The sequence below is a fragment of the Eurypyga helias genome, unplaced genomic scaffold, assembly GCF_000690775.1.
Source record: "Eurypyga helias isolate BGI_N326 unplaced genomic scaffold, ASM69077v1 scaffold27447, whole genome shotgun sequence".
NCBI lineage: Eukaryota > Metazoa > Chordata > Aves > Eurypygiformes > Eurypygidae > Eurypyga > Eurypyga helias.
The window spans coordinates 384-1,435 of record NW_010262770.1 but is presented as its reverse complement, the minus strand read 5'-3'; the positions used below and the strand labels follow the sequence as shown (position 1 = coordinate 1,435).

At 63.4% G+C, this 1,052-nt stretch overlaps 1 protein-coding gene across 1 annotated transcript in view; it reads right to left on the bottom strand.

The window, feature by feature from the left end:
• LOC104512746 (DNA (cytosine-5)-methyltransferase 1-like) overlaps window positions 1-1,052 on the bottom strand; it is a gene marked incomplete at its 3' end in the record, with an annotated part of 2,218 nt that overhangs the window by 817 nt on the left and 349 nt on the right. The window contains exons 2-5 of the mRNA XM_010155845.1: window positions 1,001-1,046; window positions 627-793; window positions 375-552; window positions 6-98 (exon numbers count right to left, since the gene is read on the bottom strand). Of these exons, the coding sequence (XP_010154147.1) occupies window positions 6-98; window positions 375-552; window positions 627-793; window positions 1,001-1,046 (484 nt within the window). The remainder of the gene's footprint in view (window positions 1-5; window positions 99-374; window positions 553-626; window positions 794-1,000; window positions 1,047-1,052) is intronic.

The window sequence follows — 1,052 nt, the reverse complement described above, 5'->3', positions numbered from 1 at the left end:
CCCGCCAGCCGCACCTCGATGTTGGGCAGGTCGCGCCAATCGGAACCGGGGGCCAAGGGGATGTGTCTCATGCGGGCTGCGACCAGGGCGCTCATGTCCTGCCGAGGATAAGCGTCACCGTCACCATGACAGGGGACGCAGAGGGACACCGGCCACCCCACGAGCCCCGGTCCTCTCTCCAGAGAGGGCTCGGGGAGAGGGACAGGTCCCAGCAGCTCCACCAGCCTCATCCTTGGGAAAGTTAAGCAGGGAGGGATTGGGGATGATCCCTCTCAGCCCACCTCACATCCAACCTACCCTTGACCCCCATCTCTGTTTGGGTCTGGAGGGTCCAAGTGCAGCCTGGCCCCCCAGTGAGACCCCAGCATCCGCACCTTGCAGATATGATCCCTGAGGATGGGCTGATACTGGGAGCCCCGGATCTGCCGCTGGAACCAGGACTGGGGCTCCCCGTTGTAAGAGATCTCCAAGGCGGAGGCACCGTTCCTGATCTCCGGCAGGTCGGACATAGTGTCCCGCACGGTGATGGTGCGGAAGGGGCCGGAATATGTCCTGGGAGGAAGGAGGGAGCCGTGAGCAGCCAAGACTTCGCCCTCGCCAGCCCCGGCCCGGCTCCAAAGGCTCACCGGGTGATATTGCTAACGAATTTCTTGTCGTCCACCACGACGCTGAGCTGACAGGCACGAGGAGCGAAGACGTGCAAAGGCTCGGGGAACATGGGCAGCTTCTCGCCGGGAGCCGCCGCAAGGACGATGGCTCGCCGCCGCGTCTGCGCCACACCGTACTGACCAGCCTGGGGAAGGAAGGGAATTCCTGAAGGAGCTGGAGCATCCCCCCGCCGTCCACTCTGTGCCCTCAAAAGGCTGGGAACATCCCCCAAACCAAAGCCGAGCAACGCAGCCAACTGCTCCTTTGGAGGAGACGGTCCACAGCGGAGCTGGATGCGAGGAAAAGGGTTTTCATCCCGGTTAAGCGTCTCGGGGTCACCCAACCACCCTACCTGCAGGACCCCAAAGGTGCACTGGTAACCCATACGGACGAGGCAGCGCAAG